Raw genomic sequence first — 23,403 nt, 5'->3', positions numbered from 1 at the left:
AACTGGCGAGCAACATTTCTGATGTTTCACGGTGTTGCTTCATTTATACTTCTAATGAGATTAAACGGTGTGCTCATGTGCAAGTTTCCCGAGAAARAAAGATGAAAACAAAAMCTGACGGTAGTTGTTARGAACCGTGACGCAGCGCAATAAGTTTATGAGTCAAACATAAAGAAAACGAAGTTCTCCACCTGAAGTTTAGCAAAGAAGAATATCCACGACCTGGTTCATTTTTATTTAATTCAGACTAATCTCTCTAATTCGTAACAGACATACAGTAAAAATATGTTTTATGTTTMTTTTAACCACCAAGTGCATTTCAGACCGATTGTTTCAGCAGAGTGACCCTGCAGCGGAGCTGGATTTTGAACTTGTCTATCCATCTGTCCATCAGTCTGTCTTCTCACCTCCTGTGTGCTCTACCCTGGGAAGACACACGGACACACGCTAACACACACACGCGCACCTCGAAAACATCAAATCAACAGACACACACACAACACACCCTTTTTTTTACCCCTCTCATACACACACTAACACACACATCTCAAGCATGCTTTGGTGTGCGTCACAAGGGCCATCTGCTTGCTAACCAGAGSACTTTCTACTCTAACTGTAGAGCTCGGTCTCATACCACAGGCATGAGCCTGCAATTGTGTTTGGAGTTTGATTTAAGAAAAATGTTCAARAGGAAATTTTCCAAAGCACTTGGGGCTGAAGGAGCATCCTATCTGAAAATCTGACATAAGCTTGGACTGAAACTGAACCATTAATGAGTCGCCTTCACGAACTTCACGTGACAAAGATCCTGAACCCTCATCCAAACCTTTTAGTGAGCTGATAGTAGATTCAAAGTGCTAAAACCTTTAGCATTCTGTTTTTCTTTTTATTCTAAAATTGATTAAATGCATGGATCTATGTCTATAATTCTATGCACGGTTTTAGTCACTATAGTATTGCTTTATATTTCCTCCAAGTTTGCACTCAGGTCCATGTTGAACCGTTTCTCTGCCAAACTGGAGTGAATGTGATCTAATTAAGAGAGATTGCTATGACCTCCGAAAACCCAGAGCTGTGCAAAGCTTCCAGTTGCTACGTTAAAAATCTGGACTATGAAACCGGACTGGCACAGAAAACTATTTTTAGCTCCAGACTCAAAGGGAGATCTTACATTCCCAGCTGAACTGTGTTGCAAACTTTATCTGGAGAAAAGGGCGAGTGCACACAGCCGCATCATAAGGCTTGTGTGACACTAAATAGAGAATTTTGTATGCATGCCCAGCTTTTCAGATTTGTATTTGTAAGAAATGTAAAAAAAAAAAAAAGAAAAAAAAGAAAAAAAATTAGTATCAGTTTCCAATTCTTTTTCTTTTATGCACCACTTTCTATGGTCTCATTTGAAATGGCAAGAAAATAGATTGTCTGTGGTGGTAATATGGCAAACTRAGAAAAAAATGAAGGGACTGCAGATACACTCCACTAAACATTGGTACTTCACATGTGACCTGTTGGCAGATTTATGTTCATTAGGTTGACCCCTGCTAACACAATAACACCCTCTACTGCAAAGCCTCACCAGGGTACTAATTAATGTTTAATCTTCTAGACTCTTATTAAAATGCACCATAAGCTGATATTTAAAAGCATTTTGAATCAACGTTTCTAGTTTGAAACACCAAGCTGTATTCTAATTAGGGTTCTAAATGGGAGTCACACTTGCACATAAAAACATGATCACTCACAGGACATAAATACTGCAATATTTTCAAGTAGCAAGAAATAATGCAATGTACTTCCATTCACTGGAACCGAGAAGCCAACACAGTTTTAAAGTGTAACTAATTATCAAATTCCTGCCAGAGATACAAAATCCTGGCATCTATCAATTAGCCATTTAATGTAATACTACAACTATCACTCCTCTTTGTGTCTATGACACCCAATACCAGGTGACAGGCCCCACAGTAATGAAGCTTGAAACACAACTATGCTCTGCAACGTCAGTCCAAATGTTATCACTGCTATCAGACATGAGGGTTTCAGACCCCTGAAATCACAACAACTGGTCCTCTGTATTGTTTTACATGTTTATCCCGTATCGCATATTGAACGGTAAATTTAATCCCTTGGCGGTCCCTTGCTTCAGACAGACATTATGGTTCGTCACAGATAGCAGAGCTTAAAATAACTAATGCCAAACCAAAGGTTTATACAGAGCAAACAGAATTAGTTAAAAACAGAGACAGAAAGACGACAAAGTGAAAAGCTGGACCAATGGTTGATCCTTAAGTTAGCTATGAAAGTTTTTTTTTTGTGTAACAGCGACCTCCAACTCTTGCTCTTTTTGACAGAAAGCAGCTATATCACATTTTGATACAAAGTATTTTGGTTGTTTGAATAGAAAAATAACCTGTTTCTGAACCTGCYCCAAAATTTGGTGACTAAAACCGAATGTGTTAAAGAGTTGTAATGTTTCACAATGTAATCCAAAGAGGCAAATACGGCTTAACAGCTGGGATAAGCATTACTAAAACATCTGCTAGATGCTACGGGGGGAAGATATTTGCAGTGATGGAGAGGATTCCAAAATAATCTTGACTCCATCTGCCTACAGCCATAGAGATTATGTATAAGAGGTAAATTTCAGTTCTGTAACTGATACTCAGGAAGAAAGATTACCCTGAGGTCTGTGTAAAACACACAAGAGCTACATTTAGCTCCCACAGGCCTCATCATGAACTTATGTTAAAGTTCATGACAGTACAGTTGGTAAAACCCTGGACAATTGGGAAAGGTGCAAGAACAATCAAAACCTCTGGATGCATGTTCCAGATAAAGATTGACCGTCTTAAAATTTGTATCAAAGCCTTAAGAGTTTGTGTGTGAATGTGGTGTATCTAATGTAAAGCTGCCTTTATGTTTGAAATTTTAATAASKYRKKKKRWGRWGKTKWWTWWTKKYRGMAKAAWAAMWWSTTGTTTTCAGGAAACCATTTCTCTTACCGTCATCCAGAGTGATATCCTGTAGGCCGATGGAGCGGAAGGTGGGCTCCCTCTCCTCYGGTTCTTGCTTAATATTCAGCCTCTCCCCTTCAGAGGGAAATGGCCCCTGAGGACTTAGCGGATGAACCAGTGGCCCCACAGCTGCAGGGGACAGGCTGGTCATCACTGGACTCGTGGCCTGTGGAGACGGCTGTCCTGAATGCTGCTGCAGGGGCCCCAGAGGACTCCCAGCTGAGGTGGGGGAGGATGAAGTGGGAGACTGGTAGGGCAGAGGGTGGACTTGAGGAGAAGAAGGTCCAGAATGAGGAGAGGGGATCATTCGTTGTGGGGGGGCAGTGGACGGTGTGGGACAGGAAGCCGATCTTTGGCTTACTGGGTGGTATCCCATACCTCTCTGCAGCTGCGAGGAGTGCTGCCCACTTAGGGGGTGGCCTCCCTGAGACGGTACCTGGCTAGGATTTGGAGAGCAGTGGAAGCCTCCGAGTGTGTGGAGGTGCGGAGACGAGGGCGACAGCATAGGCTGATGGTTCTGAGGGGATCCAACAATGGGATTGGTGGGTGAGGATGAAAGGGCAGACGGTGAGGAGCAACTGGATGAGTAAACTATTCCCAGGCCTATTGGGTGTGACGTCGCAGTRGGGCTCTGCTGAAAGGACATCCTCTCGTAGCTCTGAGAAGGAAGGCTGGGCTGGCCGTTGAAGGACAGGCTGTGACTCGGACTGTGCTGCAAAGGCTGGTAGGTGGGTCGGGGAGGAGCGGGAGCAGAGCCCTGGTGGAACGTCATGTGGCAGTCTGCAGGGGGGTGGTGCAAACTGTGACCCTGGAGGTGAGACAGGTGCTGGAAAGGCGGGGTGCTCAGGGAGGGACAGGGGCCCGGCAGAGGTAGCAGGCCAGGTCCGGAGCCCGTGGCCAGGCTGTGAAGAGAGCTGGACAGAAGGTTGTCCGATGGGTGGCCCTGATCAGGAGAAGGCAGCTGAGGGTGCACCAGACTGGGAGCATGTGCCAAGGGCATGGAAATGGGAGGAACAGCAGTGAGGTCCAGCTCGTCTCTGTGCTCCTGTTTCACCATCACTAAAAGGGAGAGGAGGAAAGAAAAAAAAAAAAGTTGCATTTACATCACTCATACCATACAGTGTCTTTTTATTGGATTGTATGCTTTTGCTCTATCCATTTCTAGTTTATGTTTAAACAAATGCAGTTTCTTCTGAACGTGGGTGAGCCGGAGGACAATGTGAGAGGTTGTGGCGTCAAAAAGAGCAKGATGCACAACTTCAATGCGTGCATGGTTGTGTAGAGTGTTCAAAGTAGACTCTGAAGTCTTCAATATCATTTCACAGTCCTGTGCACAATATTACCAGTTTTCGGTCAGGGAATAAGAAACAAAAAAAACTGACCAAAAAATCTGAGCATATACAGTAAATGTGCAATTTATGTAAAAACATGGAATGTTAATATTTATTATAGAATAACAAAACCAACAGAGGAGAAAACAAATGTAGCAAGTCATCTGCATGTGTAAGACTTCAAGAGYATTACAGACACCCACAAGTGAAATACTTTCAATGTTGTAAGAAAAACAATAAGGAAACAATCTAYGAATCTTTCAAGTTCTTTGATTTTAGTCRACATAAAAGGGAGACTTTCATTCTCCACTGATTGCCTTACTCCAATTTTATTATAGAAAAGCTCTGCAGTAAAACCTAAAAAAGGACCTCGATGCAGTGAGGAGAGTCTCTGAAATATGTGACAGTAAAATAGGTCTCATTCCAGACTAAAACAGCCTGCGAAAAAACAGACTGACATTTTCGTTGTAAATGRGGCCATTCCTCTTTACTGTGACAGCTTAGAGCACTGCTATGCCAATCAGTAACCTATTTCCCAATCTGGTGCCTTGTGACCACAAGTTTTATTTTTATCCAGCTCTGTATCAGAAGAGAGCATATGTAGTCAGTCTGGTTGCCATCATGTGAAATGTGTGGGATGAGGAACTGAATGCCCCCCAGCCAAGATCACACTGAAACAAACAAATGARTGCACTGACTGTGCTCTCYTCTCACCCTGATAAACCTTAGGAGAAACAAGAGGCGCAGTCAGGCTAAACACAATTTATTTAATCTGAAAACGGGGYTTGGGGATATTACAATGGAAAAWGAGTGATACTTTGAATTTAAGTATGGTTATTCATAGCTTAACTCAAAGCAACAATTAAAATCAAAGGTTTTTAGTAAAAATATTAGATTTTTTCTTGGTTMATTTTCTTAAAAAATAGATATTATTTGCGACAAGCTCTTGGTAGTGGAACCCATGATGAAAYATGAAACACCACTGATTGGCTGACTTTCTTTTTCTCTTATTTTTCTGCCACAATAAAGAAGGCGGTGTCCGTGGTGACACCGGCGGTGTAAGCGACCCGGCTTGACTGACAGAGCAGCGTTAATCTACAATGCTCTGRTTGGCTGCACTGATCTGTCAGCGGGGAAAACAGGAACTGCCTGTGACGAGTGGGCGTGCTTGCAAAAAGAAAGGCTGGGTGGGTGGATGGGCAAGGCCCCTTGTACACATACACAGAAACACAGACACACACAATATACACACTGTTGCGGTAAAAGTCAGGGTTTGGATGTGTTGCACAAAATGCTCACATGTCAATATAATACGCCAACAGCGTTTTCAGTTTGACTGGTTTTAACAGAAAAAAAAACAATAACAATATTAAAGAAAAGAACGAACTCGTTTGACTTCAATGAAATGATCAGTGATGCTCAATCACACATCAAAGTACCCAAAGCTGAGCCTACTTTGCAAAATGATCACAAACAGGCTTTCAGTGTGTAGTGGAGTTTTCCTGGATAACACAAACAAAATGCAGCGGTGCATGTGAAACAAAAACAAGATGCCACTGTGAGTGTCAGAAAATGTGTTATTGTTTAACACCTACCATCTAAACCATAACAACACAGGTGCTTATTAATAAATTAGAAAATCATCAAAAAGGGAATTTAGTTMATCAAATTCAAAAAGCAAAATATTGACATTACATAGATTCGCTACACATGGATGACATGTCATGTTTATGTTTGTTCATTTTGAYTAATATGATCTAAACCTACTTTTTTGAAACTTAGAATAGACTTCGTAAAAAAAKTAGGAAAAAAAAGCATTTTTAAAACACAGAAATGATACGATACATTGTGGCATGCCCAATTATGGTAAAAACTGCCGACTTGCGAGTTGTCCAACAGATGATCAAACACAAGTAGGGTAAATTCACCGCAGCTGTCAACCGGGACATTTTAGTGCAGTTCATGCTTCCTTCTGCTGACAATGTTTATGCCGATGTGGATTTCCTTAACCAGCARATCTTGGAACATCCACTGGATAAAGTACCAATATCTGGCTCTRTGACCGTGGAGATTCTGGGATTATTTGACCAGAAAACTCACAGCACATTTGGGTTATTGTCAAGACTAAGTAACGGCTCCCATTCTTGAACTCAGCCTTGCCACAANCCAACAGATGATCAAACACAAGTAGGGTAAATTCACCGCAGCTGTCAACCGGGACATTTTAGTGCAGTTCATGCTTCCTTCTGCTGACAATGTTTATGCCGATGTGGATTTCCTTAACCAGCARATCTTGGAACATCCACTGGATAAAGTACCAATATCTGGCTCTRTGACCGTGGAGATTCTGGGATTATTTGACCAGAAAACTCACAGCACATTTGGGTTATTGTCAAGACTAAGTAACGGCTCCCATTCTTGAACTCAGCCTTGCCACAACTGATCCCCTCTATGCCCCACTACACTGATGCAGCAATTTATGCAAAAGGAACCCCATCTACTTTGGAAAAATCCCCCCATATCTATATTTTATTTTTTTTAATTCTTCCTTGTTGGTATTTTGGGTTTATATCAACTGTAAGTTATAATCATCAAAATCTACAGAAATAGATGCAAAACATAAATTACTTTGTGTGCAATTTTAACATTAAATGATCARATAAATTTACTTTTTTAATTATACTTTTATTTATTGAGTTATACTTGTATTTTAGTTGAAGATACAAAGCAGAAAGGAGGCTCACAAACCCATGTGGAGAAGTGCGCAACATGGCAACGATGTTATCGCTGGTCTGAGTCACGCATTTTGAAATTAACCTGGAAGTTTCTGTACAGCCGGATGCAGAACGCGAACACCTACAAACAGCTTGCTCATCATTTTCAGAATCTTTCGAGATTCTTCAGCASTTTCAAATTCATTTCAATCATGCCTGCTTCCTCCAAACCAACCTGAAAGGTAGGTGAAGCGTTGTGATTGGCTCCTTTTCCGTTTTCCATTGCAGACATAAAACTGCACCTGCACAGCTGAAGTCACAGTCTTACTGTGGTATGGAGGAATTTCCACGACAATGCAWGACTAAAAGAGACACACAAAAAACACAACACGTTGATGACTTACTTTTCTGGWCATGAAACATKGTTTACATTTCAACATACATACACGGTGCTGTYCCACTGAAGTACTGACCCATACATTAAGATGCAGATTCTCAGTTACATAAAAAAAAAATGCCGTCAATTTTCTCTGGCACTTGCATACAATACAAATAATTAAAAAATCTGTATAGTAAAAATGGAAAAGCAAATCAGATCTACAAAGACATGTAGAAATTATGTTTGAATAAAAAGACAATTACTGTGTACATATATATATATGATCCTATTTTTTACATTTCTTATTGAACAACTTATAAGATTAATAGTAAAATCAGAAAATAAACATCACATTGAAGAAACACAATGTACATTCACAGAAGTAAAGAAAAAATACTTACACCTTGGGTTTTCTCACGAATTATTTTTGCTTCAACTTCCCATTGTGGGCGTCCATCTAAAATAAACMGACAACAAAAAACCAGAAAAGTTAAAAATCTTTCACCATACSAATCATATATGGTTAACTTATTTCAGTCAAAATAAATTAAATCACAGTTTTATTAGGRTTAACTTTAAACAGTTTCTTTGGAAAAAATATCCCGATTTGATTAGACATTAGAAACAACCTCTAATTTTTTGTCTTTTACCGTGTAAGTGAGAGAAATTTTAACAGCTATCTAATACGAATCAAATGGCCTAAAAATATATTTAAAAACCCACCGTATGCTGTGCCTGTTTAACTTTATGTTGACAGCAATGGAATATTTCTAAAAAGTGCTTAAAAAACAAAAGGTTTCCTCTGAGGAACATTATTATTTGGATTAGCATTTTAGAGGCGACTGAAGGAAGCAGTTGGGATGAAAAAAAACTGACAGGATTCCTGTGTGGTTGGAAGAAATCCGTCACGGCAGCYTGGAGAGGAATAAAAAGTTTGAAAGCTACAAGACGGATTGGCCTCTAAGCTGAAGTAAATAAACTTGCAGATGGCTCCCTTTTTTCATAGCGCTCACATGTTGCACCATGTATATTCTGCACCTGCATGGCCTGTTCCACAAAACCAAAAGGATTCCCCCAAATACCACCGTGAGGCATCTGCAGCATTTCTGCAGAGACACCTAGTTTAAATGTAGATTAAACAACGCAAACCCAACTGCAAGCCTGTTGTATTTAAGCCGTTAAGCTAGCTACAAGAACCACTAATTCCCAAATTTAAGCTGATGCTCTGATGTTACCTGAAAATTAAACCTGGATGTAGTAATCTCCCATCACTTTCGGTAGTTCTAACCTCAAACATATCAACTCGTTTGAGAATTTATATCTTAACTTGTTGATGACAGTTTTTTTTTTCCCTGTGAGCAATGACCTTGACAGTTGACAGCAATGCATTATTACTCCACCGCTTGTTGACATTCAACAGGCAGCAGCAAGGGCCCCACATGTTCTGTCAGACAACAAGCACCAACAGGAGCCTCATACCACAGTAAAACAATGACCTGGATCATCGAACCACCCAGTTCTTACGATTTCTCTGTGGAAAAGAATGTACTCCCCATTGTGYTAAAAAGACCAAACAAATCTTAGAGAAAACATCGTTGTAAAATATATAATTGCAGAGGTTTTATAATGAGACGGCACCAGCACCCTTGCGGCATTAGTCACTCTTTAAGGTAGTCACTGACAGCCTTTACAGTCAGACTCTTTGTAAACAGCCGTGCTTGTAAAAGTCAAAGACCTATACCAATTATGGACTTACTTCAATTTCAGAGTTTTACAAAGTCAAGTAACTCACATGGTAATCTATTTTTCCAAGATTAACATTTTAAGTAATGTACATCCATCCCAGAAAGGAGGATGAGTGTTGGGTCARTTTATATTTGGGCCCTCAAGCAGTAAATCCTCATACTWATWCCACATATCTTCCTTTMCCTTGTGATTTATTATTTTTCACTGTCTGATTACTTCTTTGAAAAACCTAAAACTAAATTATCTTCTTTCTAATCCCCCCCAAAAAACAAAACAAAAAAACTAAAGGGTTAAGATTGAAAAGCCTGCTATGACTAGTAAATGGTTAAAGCAGGTTTTACTTCAGATTCACTCACCTATACAATAAAGATCTATTGCTATATGACCTTTAGACAATCTGAATGTAGTGAATCTGCCTAGTAAATATAGCATCCAATACTTGCGTCATTGTCCTTGTCACAGTTTGCCTCAGACTTGACATTTATGTGAGCATCCATCATTGCTGGTGGATAGCCAGATTCGCATTCTGGCTCAAAAATATGCAAATGACTGAATAACTTGCAAACAAAACATTCTTTATTGTGTGATATTTGCTTTATTGCCCTCGATTTGCATTGTTCATCAAGAGAAAAAGTTAATCAGAATAGATGAAACAGATTCAGAATCAGTCAAAGCCTGYAAATCCAGCATAAGCAATTCTTTACAAGCCAACAGATCACACAGAAACTCATTGATCTTTRTTGTCAACAATTATTTTTGCCATTTATTATGAGTTCTTATGACCGATTGTGACCGGGATGGTCACTATGTGGGGTTTTATTTGTGTGATTGTTTTAAAAACTTTGTAATTTTGTGAAATGYATTACAAAATCCTATACTGTGTCCAGTTGTTTTTCACTGTAGACGTACAATTGTTGACAAAAAAAACCCTCTGGCTATTTGCTTTAAGAGAATCTAACTTGAGGGTTTATGTGTTGCATTTAAGATGAAGTAATTAATGTCACTCCATCATCACTGGATTTTTTTTGTTAATGTGGTTTCAGTGCATTATGAAACCTGGTAGAGAAAAAAAGTCTGTCAGTTTTGCTTTCTTTTCTTCTTACCAAAGGTAATCAGTGTCTTTCTGCAGAGAAGGTAATGAGCGCAACCATTTGCACAGTGCTAATCAACATCACATTTCCATCCACTTTCACATTTTTCTGTCTCTTTCACAGTCCAATGAGTTCATGCAATATGGGGCCCAAGTTACTGCCAAACCGAGAAGCGCCTCTCAGAGGTYTCCACTMACTACTCTAGCCTGCCATGCTTCACTTGCTCCTTCTGAAAAGGGCCTGAACACATTCCTCGGGGCAGATCTTTTAAATATACGATTTTAAAGTACAGCACTCGCTCACAAAGGCAACACCACTCAGCTTGTTTCCATGTGCAAACTTGAATCTGCTGCTCTRTATCACAAAAGTACCTTGGGCAGGTAGGGACTGGTTAAGCAAATGTCATCCATTTAAAATTTCCACCCAACTCTTCCACGTCCTTTTTTAAAGAAGAAAAGAATGGGTAAAGAAAATAACTTTAAATACCACAAGGAATTTAAGCTAATCTTCAGCTTAGGGTATTTGCTAACAGATAAAATCAGCTTTTAAGGATAACAAMTGACTAAAGTATCCATACAGGTGCTGCATAAAAGCCACTAATATTTAAAATAGAGAGTTGAAATACATTTATAAATATTTCTTTAAACATTTCTTCTATAAACCAAGGATACTGACCACATTTTAATCACTTTTYAAGGCATTTAAGGCATTGGAATTAATGAACCCTCCTTTGCATTTTTGTTCTAGCTAATCTAACAACCACCAGATAAACACAACAGTCAATTAACTAACTAACTGTAATAGGTAATAAATAATATCTGATCTGGTACATCTTGTTTTCTGTTTCCTCAAATGTCTTGACTGCTTAAGGAAACACAAGCATCCACAAAAAATCCCATGCAGGCTTAGGGAAAACATGGGAACTCCACACGGAAGAGCCCCAGGCACACTGATTATTACAGACCACTGCAATATTTAAATTAAAATGTGACATCAAAGACACGATTTTATTAATCTGTTAAGCAAGTCACGAACTGTCAAGACATGAAGAGCTAAAAACAAGTCAGGGGTAACACTTCCATTCATACTTTTCAGTCTTAAAACACCAAACATTATCTAATGTAYATTTTATTTAAGGCATTTACACACCTAATATTGCCTAACAATATCCATCTTGGAACTACACTGTATMCAAAGATATTGCACAGGCTCTTCTTACCAGGGCCTTTCTCCAGGAAGATAACCTTGGACTCTGGGAAGAAGTTGGAACCAGTGATCACCATTTCTTCACCCCCACTGACCAGACAGCTGGTGAGGCTGGACTTCTCAACCTGCGGCAGCTCCTGAGCTGAACGCTGGGCTGGGAGAGATCCAGAAAGTTGAACAATAGCTGATGRAATTTCGCATTATAATGTCTATGTCGGTGCAAACAGATTTTTACATACACCGTGTTAAAAATGACAAAATAACTGTTCTTTTTCCACAGTCTGATATCAAATAAGACTCAGTGTTTTCTGTTTTAGTCTAGGGCAGAAAGGACTACTACAGTTATTTTTATTTGCCAAATGCCAGATCAGTGAAAAACAGAATATTTTARAGATTACATACATTACCTCAACATTTAGTAAAATGTGCTTTTTAAACTGTATGACTAAGATCAGACATTATTGTTTTAAGCGTTCTGTACATTTCTGAATGTGAAGAAGGCAAAATGTTTCAATCTGGCATTTAGCAAATATAAATGGTTTGAGGAATCCTTGCTGACCTAAAACAAGAAACCTTTAGTCTGACAATCAGTGGGAAAAAAGAGGTTGTTTTTTTTATGGTGCCAGTAAATATCTGCTTTGTTTTAAYTTTAGACTCTTAATTAAACATGGATTGAATGAACATGACATTTAAGTCTCCATCAGAGAAAATGTCTCATATTAGACATTCTAATCAAGACAATTTCTAAATAAATAKTGTGTGTTTGAATACAACAGAAAGTGGACACTCACAGCACTCCACAGGAATAGAGGCAGCTTGCAGGGACAACACCTTCCCATTGGGTTGAGGGATGTGCACTCGGAAAACCACGCGGACCCGTGTGTTCTTTCGTCCTATATCCGTCTCCCCCTTCCGCAGCTCGATGTCAGAGTTCCGCAGCTTCAGTATGCCAGCACAGTCAATACTGCAAGGAAAGGAGGGGGGGAAAACAGTTGGCCCTGCACAGCACCATCAGGATGTTAAGCATCTCAGGCATATTTAGTTAATACTTGTAAAAGCCTTTGGGTGATAAAATAGCCCGCAAACCCAGTAGGAGATTGGCAACTAAAACTGCCTGCGAGGGTAATTTATTACAGTTATAAATAAGAAATCCTATACCATGAAAAATGCTATGAATCACACTGTAAATGGAACCAGATCCTACAAAAAACMTAATTATTTAGCTGTAAAAGGTCATAGTTATATAAATAAAAATTATTTCTATGCTCCACAGGAAATCCTGTAAATTTTCGTGCGTAACCAACCCTTACGTTAGTGTAATGTAAGAAAATCTATAAAATATATTTTGGAAGACATTGCATACATTTATAACCAAAAGGGTGTTTATTTTTCCTCGGTTAGCCCTTCCTCCATGGAGGAGGAAAGCAGATTATAATGCAACTTTTACATCCGACATGTACCTGGCTGACATGCYGTTTTCAAGAAGCAGAGGGATTTCAAGAACTTTGGTGCTGGAAAGCAGGATTTCTTGGCTGGCTGTTGCTACAGTCTTCCCGGTGATCCGGTGCACCTGGTAAAAGGCGTGTGGCCTCAAGTAGCGGTCGTCTGCAGTTCCTATGAACATCTGCAGATTCACAGGCTTGTCATTGTAGCCAGTGAGCTAAAAAACACCAGAGAGAGGTAGAGAAAGAAAATACACAGACGTGAGTCCTTGGGCTTGAGGTGACGAAAGGTGTGAAAGAATACACGCATCTTGTACATCTCTACTTTAGGACAGAAGTTCACAAACCTTTTATAGAAAGAACCACCTTCCTAAGTAACATACTGTATTTCTAAGGCATCACCGCACTGTCGATGTGTTTTAAAACTACAATAAGCTTCTAAAAAGAAATATGTCATGATATTCATTTAACTCAATTTGAAGTAAATTTTTTAAGTTGTAAAACTAAAAAGCAAGGAACCCTGAAGTTTGAATTCCACAAGGGAAGTAATGAGGTTAGTCAACAACCCCAAACTCAAAATACAATATGTCTGTTGTGTATTTAAAACATAGGAGTAGTCGCCACAACGAACAATTTGAGTGCATATCTGGTAGTTAGTATTTTGTTGAAAATATTTTTACATAAACAAATATTTATGGTCCATCTGTGCTAAATTAGTACAATTTAGAGTTACATTGTTATCACTTTGTATTGTTAATAGTAATCAGTCTGGTCACTTAGTAGAACAATAGAAAGCAAATCACACTGGTTTTCCGACTTGCACATAAAGTCGTAAAACCAGGATAGYTTGAGGATGATGTTCCTACGTCGACTTCACAACTACACAAAAAGCAGCACGAGTTGCTCAGTCTGTACTCTACTTCCCTTTCCTTTTGAGTATTGTGTTTGAGGCGTGGGTGGCAGTGGCTATGGTGGTAGAACAAGTTGGCTAAAGATCCAGTTCGCAGTTAAAAAAAAAAAAAAAAAAAAACTTTGCCAAGTTTGTGTGCAGCTGCACGCAGCTGTGAATTGGAGGGAGGCCACTGTGCTGTGGCAATCCCATGGAAGGAGGACAACATTATGTGTTTGAAGCAAAGATTAAATGCTTGACTTTCTGTTCTGTCTGGTTTATTAGCTCTACCTTACAGCTAATCTGCTCCCATCAGTTATCAAAATCAATAATTCCTACTAGAGGTGGTCAAAGTATTACTTGAGGTTCTTGTGTCGTATTTCGATACGAAACAAGAAACATGGCTTTAGGGAATCAAAAACTATAATACTTGATGTGGTATTTTGCAATAGTAGCATCGTGACAGCATGATACTTTCGAGCTATAACATTTCTAACATGAAGGAATTTCTATTTCCACACAGAGAAGACCCTGGGAAAGGCGCACGATTCACTGGAGGGACTGTGTGTCCCATCCGACTAGGGAACACCTTGGGATATCCGTTACCCTCACAACCCAGTCTCAGATGAGCAGAAGACTCCTTAAAATGAATGGATGTCTGAATTTTTTAATGAGAAAGGGAATCTCTTTAACATAAAATAAGTTGTACTTCATCAAGTCGTCTAATAGAGAAAAAAGTCCTCAATTCACTCTGTGAGGTCTGACTTAAAGATTAGTTTTTTTCTTTGTATGGTACCAAAGATGCCAGTGAGAATGTCATCAACATTTCCAATGGTTCACTTGAGCCAACATGGTTGGAAAATGAGCACCAAGCAGCAGTTTTCCTCTCTCAAGTTGTCCCCGAATGCTGCCACTTTAGCCGCTTTCCAGAGAAGAAAATCTTTTATGGAGCAAAGTTGTTGCATGTTGGGTAAAAAAAAAAAAAAAAAAAAAAAACTAAAGGAAAATGGAAAGAAGAACAGGACTTTTCTTCTACAGAAGGACAGAACAAACACGCACGCCACACAATCCCACCACTGTAGTAATGTTGTACTTGGAAGACTCTGTGACGGCAGGATGGCATCCCCCCACATTCACGCTCACACCGGACTGCTCTGAAGTGACCACACCCCCAGTCAGATGCAGGGTACCTTATAGACACTAACAGAGAAGARGAAGAAKGCCCTTCATTGCCATTTCACCACTTTTAACTGCCAAGCTTCAATCCCACCACAGCTGGCTGCTGGCACTTTACCCTGGCCAGTTTGCGTCACACACCCTGGAGTCTGTGTTAGGTGGAAAATGATCGATGCATGAAAAAACAGAAAGGTGATGAGCTAGAAATAAGTTGTTTGGCGTTCCAAACCACAACCATAATTTCAACATTTAGTAGCCCGCGTTTCTTATTTGCTGCATTTTTCTGAAGTTTCTAAAACAGCTTGACGACCTAAAAAAAAAAAAAAGAAAAAAGTACATGTTTAAGCATGTGGGTGCATATGTTCTACCATAAAAAACAAATATGTTTAGGGCATACTTAAAAATGGATTAACCTACAAATATTTTTATTACAGAGAAGTAYGTAAATAAACTGAGTGGAATAAATCATAGTAAAAATGCTAAACTGCACAAATTATTACATGAAACATATAAACTATCATTTTACAATGGAATCTTAACTGAACCTGTTGAAGCAAAACTTTGGCACATTCAGGAACGCTGCCACTCCTTTATAACATACTCTGAATGAGTTTTAAAATAGCATAGTGATCAATCGGCGTGAATGACTARGCAGAGTAGCAGATCTCCTTAATTTAGGGTGTGTTTCCATGTCAGACAAAGTAATAAATCCTAAAATCAACATACCAAMCTGATTTGAAACACACAGGTCATCAAAATTAAACATCTGGATTCAAAGAAATAAGTTGCAAGAATCAACAGCCCTTTGAGTTGTTGATTCCTGTTTTATAATCACGTCTGCATATTGTTGGAGTGAGAACATGAAGTCCTGACTAGTGTTTGAATGTATGCATGTCTGTACTACGCATTGTGTGTTGGTGTGTATATGSATGGCTTTAAATGAAGACAAGTTTATTCACAATGCCATATCTGTTCCAGACAGGATTAAAAGAAAGCTAGGATCTGTAGAAGAGGACAGACAGATGTAAAAACAAAACTGTTACAGGGATATAAACAACAGTTTATTGCATTGCATGTTCTGAAGTGTGTTTTTGCTTTGTATTGTTTGCTAGCTCAGTTTGATTCTACATACCAAACATGTTTTATGGCAAATGCTTCAAAGCAGAAGAGCTGGTATTTGGTATTGCATAGAATCAGTTTCCATKAAGTCAGAACTTGTAATTAGAGATGCAACAATTATGATCATTTTTGTTCTTAATGCAAAGTTTTTAGGATGCGTTTTAAGAAGCGTTGTACCGTCTGGTAACTATATTTCCCTATAAAGTACAGTGCATTCAACAACAAAGGATCAAGCAGTCTAAATGATTATTATAAAATATTATTACTATTAAGCATTTCTGAAATACCTTTGTTTTGCTATCCTAAAGTGTCCAAAAATTGTTTATGGAAGCAGACAAGATCTCATGGTATATTCATGCTTTAGAAAGTTATTATTCTGGTGTGTCTGTAAAGTGGGTACCCCATATACAGAATGTATTGAGCTCCAGAATTATCAAGTTAATGAAAGCTTTTCTACATGAATGCACAAAATACACATTCTTGAGTTATACCACATTCCTAAACCACACCTCCACCACATACTAAATGTAGGGATGAGTGTAAAACACCTCAGGAGGGTGGTTGCTGCACTTATAAACTTCTTCCCTCCTCTCAATTTGAAAGCTCAGAGTAAACCAGGCCTGATAGAAATCAGTTGTTATATTAAACCACAGTGACATTAATGGCAGTCACAAGACCCCGAGGCCCAAGTTCGCTGAGGCACGTAACTAACTTCTGACTTCCAGCATTTGATTGTGGATCGAGTTTAGGATAAAACCCTTTCCCTTAAAATAAAACGGCAGGATACGGTTACAGACTCACCTTCTACTAAATAAAGACCCCACTTATTTTTGGCCTTCATCTGTTCCACTGAGGCAGTAATAAAGAGAGCAAGCTGAGGTTGAAAAACATGTCCCAACATTGCATACATTCATACACAGAGTTAACAGAATTTTGACTTTTGATTAAAAAGACCAACATTGAAAATTAAAATTACTTYTAATTTCTCCAGTACTGTTTTGACTTACAACAGCGTACAGCCATTGGGGTGAAGATTAAGGGTAAAACACCACCTGTTCACTGAACAATTTTCAGATCAACAGCTATTTTGTCTTTCATTATCTGTGTTCATCTCCTTCACAGTGTCGTTCCCCCAGTCTGTTTTCATCATTGGTACTCTTCCTTGTGTCACTCTCTCCTCTCTGTCCCTGTCCTACCCTCTCACCTTCCTCAGCCTCAGCCCTCTGCCGTAACATGACACTTTCTCACAGCGACCGCCTGACTCTACTAAGTTGTTTCCCTGTGTTGCTCCGCTGTTGCCATGGCGAGACTCCCCGTGTGTATGCAGCGGTGTGTGTSCGTTTGCGTGAGCAGCTACATAGACCCATGCTGGTGTAAACTGCAGTCCTGACGCTTGTTTAGGAAAGTGGATGTAAAAATTAAAAATGTGGATTTAAACACACAWACTGTGTTTTATGGAACGGTCTGCAATGTTTGGAAGACAGGGAGGGTGTGTGTAGTTGTCTGGTTAGTGTGTGGCACCACAGAAATAAAAACAGGMGAAACAGCGGTCAAGGTCACGCGAGGTCCCATTTTATCTGCCAGTGGTTTCCCTGGTGTGGCACTGAGGCACCATGGGATCTATTGGCRCACACACACACACACACACACACACACACACACASASARARAGARAGAGTCACACAGCCCTGCTGTTTGCCCAGCACACCAGGGAGGGCAGTGAGAGCCAGGGGGCTGGTTGACTGTTTGTTTAAACAAGGTCAATACATGTGCACGCTCATGCGCATGCACAAACCGACACACGCAGCAKACACGTTTACTGTATACAGCATGAGGCCTGTATATGGCCCTGTTCTACTTCCAGGCTCAATTCCTTTTATTCCCATTTTGTCCTCCCTCACTTTCACTCACTCTTAAGCACACTTCTCTTTCTCCTTCTCCCCTTCTCGGCAACTTTTCTTTTTTTTTTTTTTTTTGTGCTGGGTACTAAATTACAAAAAGTAAGTAGCTAGCCTCTCGTATGTTTACATCAAATACAACCCCGGGGCAAGGCAACAGTAGTCCCAGCCAGTCCATAAAGTGTAAACTGCATGAATATGYGCTAGGCACAGGCTTGTGTGAAATTTTTATGCTTTGATGACCTTGTAAAAACAACACGATTTCACAAGATTACAGTATTTACCATAGCAGCTAAAACAAAGTGTAGAATGATTTAACTCAAGTGTGTTCAAAGTTTTTGCAAAGTCAGACAAAATAATCAGGCTGAATGTAGTTGTGGGCCCCAAAAAGTAGAAACTCTCTCAACAATAAACAAAACATAATATATCCCCTTGCGAGTCGAAACATAAAAAGGGTTTCGCAGTGGACATGATCAAAGGAAATTCCTAAATGTTTTGAGTGAATTGTTTTCTCTGTTTACAATAARCTGTTAAAAAGTGGTCCTGAAAGGTAGATATTGTGATAAAACTAAAAGAACACAATGGTGTAAAGTGCCAGACTGGCTCCCCGAAAAATAAACAAATTACCAGATTATGCATCGAAACCAGCATAATAAAAATATGTACTCAATAATATTATATCTGAAATGCTTAATTTGTTATTATTTTTAGCAGAAAGAAGAATAATGTTTCAAATAAAACCAGACAGATTTTGCATGTACATACCACGATACTACGAAATTGTGGTAATTAACCCAATGTTATTTCACCATTGTGATCACAAACCGCCTCATGCCAAGGTAAATGTAGTGATTGCTCTACAAGAGACAAAAATCATACTAGATCAATTAATTACCGGTGCTGGCACACCAAACTACAATGTCTATTCCTGCTGAAGTATTTAAAAATGTTGATTATTACAGTTATAAGACTAATCTAAAATGTTGTTTATGGTTTAATTTTTTTTTATTATGTAGGCTCCTCTTTACGAAATAACGCCAGTATAACAAGTTGATATTAGCTGGTAATTAGTCAGGCTAACGCAAGTAGATGGAAACATCTGTTAAGGTACAGAAAAATGAGTGGGCTGCCAGGAAGAAAAAATGTACATCTGAAGAAATAAGACCAGATATGCTGATAATGAGAGGCTGAATGACAAACCAGCTTTAAAGGGGTCACTCAAGTTGTGGGATCAAAATCATTTAATACATATAAGCTGGTGGAAATGAGGCTGGGTTGCAGAAATGCTGTTTTACATTTCAAATCCTTGTCACCYGACACCATAACTTCAATTAGTTTCATCAGTCATGATAATACTGCCAATATACATGTTTTCTTTCTGTTACCTTTCCATAATTCACAGMTTTCCATTACATTTGTGTACTTTAGATTTGCTGCCATGCCGTGTGTTGCATGTGTGAGTGCAACAGCATATTCATTGTCTGTCAGCTTGTTTCTGCCGCATCGGCCTGTCCCCGTCTCTAGCCAAATTGGTAATACCAGAGGGGCTCCTTATATTTGTGTGGGTGCMGCAGCACACAAATAAGCTCTTTAAATATGCCCAAGGATACCTCAGCCTTCAGCCAGAGAGGCTTTGGACTTATATGTCTCCTAGCAACAGGTGTACCGATTAAGGTCTGCAGCTAGCCCCAGAGGAATGGCTAAAACAGCTACGCACACATGCAGCCAAATTTCAGTTTACAGTCATATTACAAGGTTTAGGATAAAATTAACCAGCAATACAGGAGTATTTTTAGACAWAAAATTAATTGAAACACATATGCAAGTACTATTTTATAAAACCATTTCCTTCCACACATTTGATAATTTTCTTAATTTATCAAAYGGCTATTTTTTCTTATGGCAGCCAGAAGTTAAACTAAATTAAAGGTATATTTCAACAAATGTGTTTACCTTGTTGAGCTTTACCCTTTGGAAGATGGCAAAAATACAAATGGGAGGAAGAAACACATCTTTATTCCTAACCAGGTAAAAAGGTCAGTTATCAAATAATTTATAATGTGTATGAACAGAGTCCCGTATAATACCCAGCAGTGTAAATAACTGTTGTCAAAGCAATTACAAATTTACTGTCATTAAGAAAAACAAAGATGGGAAAATCTTGATCACCATTCTAACACCATTTCACTATGCAGAGACAAACTACTCCAGAYGCCTAAGAGAAAACATGCAATAAAAACATAATTATTAGGCATCACAAAAGAGTACACGTTTTATGTTTATGTATATCTCTGCTTATGGCAACTCCTAAGCATACTTTAATCTTTCATAATCTTATGTTGTTATATCAGAYACTCCTAACAAAACAATAATCTTAAGATATTGGATCCCATTAAGATTAGTAATCAAAAGCTGGTCAGCAACAAGGATCTGTACTCACAAAACGACACAGTTGATATCAAACTCCTGACTCACTGTAATGCCATGTTTTGTTATCCAAATGAGAGCGCCAAATTTGTGTTTGTGTTTCATGTAGTGCTGCTACAACACTAGGATTACAAACCTAATACCACCACTAAACATCTCTTATAGATCAACATTGCTGAATATTTATTGACCTTAACCAAAAACATATTTGTTAGCAACTAGATAATAGAAATAAAAAACACTTTTCCACTAAAAAATATAAATCGAATGTATGGATGAGTGGATGGATGGGGCAAGAAAACTAATTTAACTGGCTACACAATTTCARCTTGSAATAATACATCTAGCATATTTTCAACATATAATTTAACAAACCTGTGATGGCATTGGAAACMYTGATGAACATCTACACAATAACTATGTCACTAAATCTTCTTCYCGCTACATCCATGCTGCATTAAACTGCCTTGTATTGCATAGAAACAGGTCATAAAGTATAGTTTTAAATACCTGGATGAGTCAATMCAAGAATCCTAAAACTGATTGAATACTTTTGCTCTGCAACCTAAACAGACTACATTAGGTTTCTGTAGACAAAGCAGTTCAGTAGTGTACTGATATGGGCAACGGTCTGGTCAAAAAATGGAAGTCATCTCCAGGTCCAGATGGCAGCAATGACGTCATTTGGTGACGTCACGTCACTGGAAGTCAAGACTCAAGGAGAAGAAGAGGTTTCGCATTGAGAAGTGACTRTGGAGTCTATTTTTCAAATCTAAACATTTAAAATCAAAACGACATATTGTAAGCGATGTTTGCTATAATTGTCAGGCAAACTATGTGCAAACTACCAAAGAAAGACAAAATGCAATTAAGATCTAAATATTTTTGGATACCATTTTACTATTATTTTAACATGACAAAAAATTTATCTTTGGCAACTGTAAAAATTCTTGCTGTATGTACCATTTTTAAATATCCAGTGTGGAAATTACAGTTTTGCAGCAGAAAGGTTGCAATCACACTTAGCTATAATATTCTGCCTTCAGGGAGCAGCTCATTAATTTTCAGCAGTACAGYTGGAGAGTATGATATACTAAAATTTCTTAAATGTTCCAGGTAGTTTGACTCTTACCAAATGGTTTCTGCATAACTTCCCACAAAAAGGCTTGTATATTTTCTTATTCATATTTTATTTGTAATTCACCTTCGATTACTTTCCTTGCTTTTTCTACATTAAATAACAGTCTTAATTATTCTAAAATACCAGGTAATATTAATAATGGTGTGCTGAGTTACTACTAATTAACTTAATATAAAATCCGTTTTTCATTCTCAAATTAGAAGCTCTTTTAGACATAATCAATGCCTAAATATCTAAAAAGCCAGAACTACACAGAAAATGTGCAGATGTTTCTTATACCTGAATAAAGAATTAAATAAATATTTAATATAAAGGCAAAAAAATATATAAATCTCTAAACAGTTAAAAAATAAGTTTGTTAAACWTGGTGCTCAACCTACTTTGGTTCCTACACAATACCTCATTCACCCACACATTGTCTTTGTGCAGAGTCGTGCAAACCGCTGATGAGAAGCAAATGCTATCTCTGCCCTTCTCTCAACCGCTTTCCTAACTCAGTATGTGACAACACACACCACTTTGTGAATTTGATTATGAAAGCATTTCATTTTTTYCTTTCATCCTTGGTAGTTCTTGCAGACCGATATATTGGAGCGGTAACTCAGAAAGTGCAACACCTCCCGGTTTAGATGCATATGATGACATAAACTGTGTTAACCATGCTAATCTATAGAAGAAATACATGCGTTATCCTCTTTCATGGTTTGCTCATCACAACAGCACTATTGTGGCCTTTTTATAGCCTCTTGCTAAAACAGGGAACACTAGGTATTATAAATAACTTAACAAACTGTGTCTATGTGTGTCAAATTAAATATATTCAACTAAACTGACTTGTAGGCCAAAAATCRAAAGGTATTACCGATTATGTTTTGATGTTTAAAATCAACTTCTAAATACCTTTGTGATTCAAGTCAATTGTCTTCAATTACTAGCTACATCAAATAAAGCAACAATACCAAACATTTTCTCCTCAGGATGAGAAAAGAGGGCAACAGTGACAAGTGCTTGGTTAAAAAAAATCTGAAAGTTAAATTATGCATTGTCACATATGGCAGGATTGAATCTTGGTCTAACTGAGGTGGAAATGGTTAATGATTGGCCTGAAGGAGACTGCATGACTGAATGTATGAGGATATAGGCYGTTTCTAAAGCAACAAATGGCARAAGTCTTTGTTGTTTTAGGAAATGTTGTGTCCACAGCTGTTCAAGTGTTGTATTTTATCTTTCTTGTTAAATCTTGCATAATGTGTATATTCACTAGTGGTGAACTGAGTTCACCCGATGGTTTATTTACTCCCAATCTGGAGACACCAAGAGCTAAAACATATCTTACCACCAACCAATGGAAAAATATTTTTACATAGAAAATTACAAGTAAGCAAGTGTTAAAAAATACATTTAAACATTAGTGCAAAGCATTTCCATAAAAAAAAAAGGAATAAAGCAAGTCCTGTAGTTCAAGATGTGAAAAAGAAAGTAATGGGACATTTTACACTGCAGTGCTAGCAAGCAAGTATCACAAATATACAAAGCATTGTCATCGAGCCATGTACATGAAAACACAGATAGTCATGTATCCAATAGAGATTTCTGGGACAGATGGAAGAAAAAAATTGAACAAAAGTCCTGATCATTATAACGGTGTGCACAATAGTTTACCGTTTCCATATTTCTTTATGATATATATTTCAAAGTTGAGCTCAACTCCATWGTGTTTTCAAAGGGTGATTTTCTTTTAAAATGTGAAAAAATTGTATTCCTTGATTTGCACATAATGTTTTAGTTATTTAAAAAATGACATGGAAATACATTTAAACACTTTTTTAA

General features: G+C 38.3%; 1 protein-coding gene across 2 annotated transcripts in view; it reads right to left on the bottom strand.

Annotated features, from left to right (window-relative positions):
- The window catches only part of nfatc3a (nuclear factor of activated T cells 3a), a 67,602-nt gene that overhangs the window by 10,235 nt on the left and 33,964 nt on the right, over nucleotides 1–23,403 (bottom strand). For both annotated transcript variants that reach the window (XM_008405476.2, XM_008405477.2), the window contains exons 4-9: nucleotides 12,942–13,141; nucleotides 12,273–12,445; nucleotides 11,495–11,635; nucleotides 7,840–7,895; nucleotides 7,295–7,421; nucleotides 3,003–4,073 (exon numbers count right to left, since the gene is read on the bottom strand). In XM_008405476.2, the coding sequence (XP_008403698.1) occupies nucleotides 3,003–4,073; nucleotides 7,295–7,421; nucleotides 7,840–7,895; nucleotides 11,495–11,635; nucleotides 12,273–12,445; nucleotides 12,942–13,141 (1,768 nt within the window). The remainder of the gene's footprint in view (nucleotides 1–3,002; nucleotides 4,074–7,294; nucleotides 7,422–7,839; nucleotides 7,896–11,494; nucleotides 11,636–12,272; nucleotides 12,446–12,941; nucleotides 13,142–23,403) is intronic.

The sequence above is a fragment of the Poecilia reticulata genome, linkage group LG3 (genome assembly GCF_000633615.1).
Source record: "Poecilia reticulata strain Guanapo linkage group LG3, Guppy_female_1.0+MT, whole genome shotgun sequence".
In the NCBI taxonomy this organism is placed as follows: domain Eukaryota; kingdom Metazoa; phylum Chordata; class Actinopteri; order Cyprinodontiformes; family Poeciliidae; genus Poecilia; species Poecilia reticulata.
This window is presented reverse-complemented; position numbering and strand designations above follow the sequence as displayed.